Source organism: Lactuca serriola, chromosome 7 (genome assembly GCF_051521515.1).
Source record: "Lactuca serriola cultivar US96UC23 chromosome 7, Lser_US96UC23_V15, whole genome shotgun sequence".
In the NCBI taxonomy this organism is placed as follows: Eukaryota; Viridiplantae; Streptophyta; class Magnoliopsida; order Asterales; family Asteraceae; genus Lactuca; species Lactuca serriola.
In genome coordinates this window covers 85,926,353-85,929,325 of record NC_136414.1, presented here as the reverse complement: position 1 = coordinate 85,929,325, position 2,973 = coordinate 85,926,353, and the positions used below count along the sequence as shown (strand labels likewise).

The window sequence follows — 2,973 nt, the reverse complement described above, 5'->3', positions numbered from 1 at the left end:
TTTACTTAATAGGCATGAAGTCGCATCGTCACCAAGGCTTTACTTAATAGGCACGAAGTCGCATCGTCACCAAGGCTTTACTTAATAGGCACTAAGTCTCATCGTCACCAAGGCTTTACTTAATAGGCACGAAGTCGCATCGTCACCAAGGCTTTACTTAATAGGCACGAAGTTGCATCGTCACCAAGGCTTTACTTAATAGGCACGAAGTCGCATTGTCACCAAGTATTCCATCTACCCATGTTCTACCCAACATTTTTGTAGATATAAATACAAGCACAATTTAAATCATTTAACACCCGTATAAAAACATCAATTCCAAACCCATCTCAAATAGAAAAATAATATATAACACATAGCACGTATTTCATAGCTAATAATTTATATTTATGTGTTAGAAGAAAGTAACTATACACTCACTTGATCAGAAGACGATCGGACAGCACTACGGCTTGTAGAAGTAGTATTCTTCGATAGATCTGGAAGATCTTCACAAAAACCGGACTCCTTGCGGGCAGAGCTTCGGCTCGGGAATTTCACTTCTCGGGATCTTCAGGGCCTCGGGACTTGCTTCGGGGCTCGGGAATGATACCGGGGCTTCGAGATAATTCTTGCACGAAAAACGATGCAAAAATGCGAGATAAAGGGAAGAAATGAGCAAAGAAGTTGGTTGCCCTCGACACCCTTTTATAGGGGGCAGGAAACCCATTTACGCTGGGCGTAACTTTACATTACGCAGGGTGTAATGTGGATCAGATCGCTGACTCCCCCCATGGATAATATCGGTTAATTTATAATTAAATTAAATATCGAAAATATTTAATAAACTTCAAAAATTCATATCTTCCTCATACGAACTCCGTTTTCGACGTTCTTTATATCCCCGCGTAGGTGAGACTACGCTCTACAACTTTCATTTAGACTCCGTCGGCTAATTTTGACTTTATTTTTATTATTTATTTTTAGTAGGCCGGGACAGGAAAACTCCGTTATAAAATCATAACTTCTTCATCCGACGTCCGTTTCCGCCTATGTTTTTTATCATTTTACTACAATTAATGAGATCTTCGATTCTTATTTATATTGTTTCGGCTAAAAACCGCTCGGTCTCAAATCGAGTATTCGGACTGCATACCGCTAAGTCGAAACTTCGAAAAATCATAACTTCCTCATACGAAGTCAGATTTGGGTGTTCTTTTTATACACGCTCACGATTTAACATATTCTACGACTTTCATTTAGATTGCTAAGGCTAAATATCGCTCTAACGTAAATTCACTTTTTACGTCGTGCTGTGTCGTGCCGGTTCTGTTGCGAAACTTCGACAGGTCATAACTTCTTCGTTATAACTCGGATCTCGGCGTTCTTTATATGTACGAAATCCTTGTAACATATACTACAACTTAGTTAAGATTATTCATTCTAAATAATCTTTTATCAAAAATTTATTTTTGACGCTTATCGTCTCTAAATTGACTAGCCCTGATCTACGGGCGTTACATTGCTCTTTGAAACAAAACTTTGATCTTCAAAAGGATTTCTATACCACTAAAGCTCAATTCTTAAAAATAAAATAAAAAACTTTTCAAAACTAGGAAATATGGCACAAGCATTATCTCTTAATGTATCAAACAGTGTTGGTGGTTCGAACAGAGCACCAATACTTGTGGCAAATGAATACCATCACGGGTCCCAGCAAATGGAGAGATACTTAAGAAGACTTGGAAAAGACATATGGAGGTCTGTTGAAGAAGGACCTCATGTTCCTGTTCTTACCCCAGTACAAGCCAATGGAGCCACAACTAGGCTAGGAGGAGGTCAACCAGCCTTGAATCGTCCAACCAAAGACGATCTTAGAAAAATGGAGAGTGACGCTATTGCTTTTTATGAGATTTCTTGTGGAGTTGCTCCTGACAACTTTGATATCATCATAAACTGTAAATCAGCCAAAGATATATGGGATGTCCTCAAGAACCTGTATGAAGGAACTGAACAAGCCCAAGATAAAAAGCTTACTACTGCACTCAATGAGTTTAACAACTTTAAAGCTCATGTGGGAGAAAGCTTAGAAGATTCATTCAAGAGGTTTAATCTGATAGTGTGTCACACCCACAAAATTTGAGCCAATTTAAAACATTTGATTTCATTAAAAAACCATTAAGTTCATACATCTTGTTTTCAAAATAGATTAAACATCAGAGTATCCTCCAGAACCATATTACATAAATCATAAAACATGAGGAGCGGTACGATCACGCCTTCGCCTTGCCACGATCTCCTGAAGTACATGAAACAATACACTGAACTGTAAGCCCGAAAGCTTAGTGAGTTACCCCCAAAATACCAAACACACATAAACATACTCATAATATATCACAAATAGAACAGCCATGCACATCGGGTCTACTGTGTGACTGGTCCGCCCGCACCGGGCCTTCAGTCCACCCCGTCCACCCTCCGAGTCTAGCCATGTACATCGAGTCTATAGTGTGATTGGTCTGCCCGCACCGGGCCTTCAATCCACCTGGTCCACTCTCTGAGTCTACAGTATGACTGGTCCGCCAATACCGGGCCTTTAGTCGGCCTGGTCTACTCTCCGAGCCTCGGCACGTCTGGTCCACCCTCTTGCGGTCTTCAGCCTATCCAGACCGCTTGTTGGGCCTTCGGAATATCCGGTCCGCCCTGGGTATGTTGGCCTACAGCATAAAACAGGACCTACCTTAACCCATCCCCCGTCAAACAACCATGTGCACATAAAACAATTAATCACATAACAAATCCTTAACCATACAAACAGTTTAACATATCACATAGCATATCAACATCCTAACTAGGATTCCAACCTAACCGGTTACTAGCATAACATTACCCTGTATACCGGGTACCGACCTTAACCAGGTCACTAACATAACACCATCCTAAATACCAAGATGCAGATCTAGCAAATCAATAACATAACAAACAATACTCGGA

At 40.5% G+C, this 2,973-nt stretch overlaps 1 protein-coding gene across 1 annotated transcript; it reads left to right on the top strand.

Annotated features, from left to right (window-relative positions):
* Window positions 1-1,600: 1,600 nt before the first annotated feature.
* On the top strand, window positions 1,601-2,122 carry LOC145064180 (uncharacterized). Its single transcript, XM_079011680.1, has one exon. The coding sequence runs from the start codon at window positions 1,601-1,603 to the stop codon at window positions 2,120-2,122; it is 522 nt and encodes a 173-aa protein (XP_078867806.1).
* Window positions 2,123-2,973: the final 851 nt, after the last annotated feature.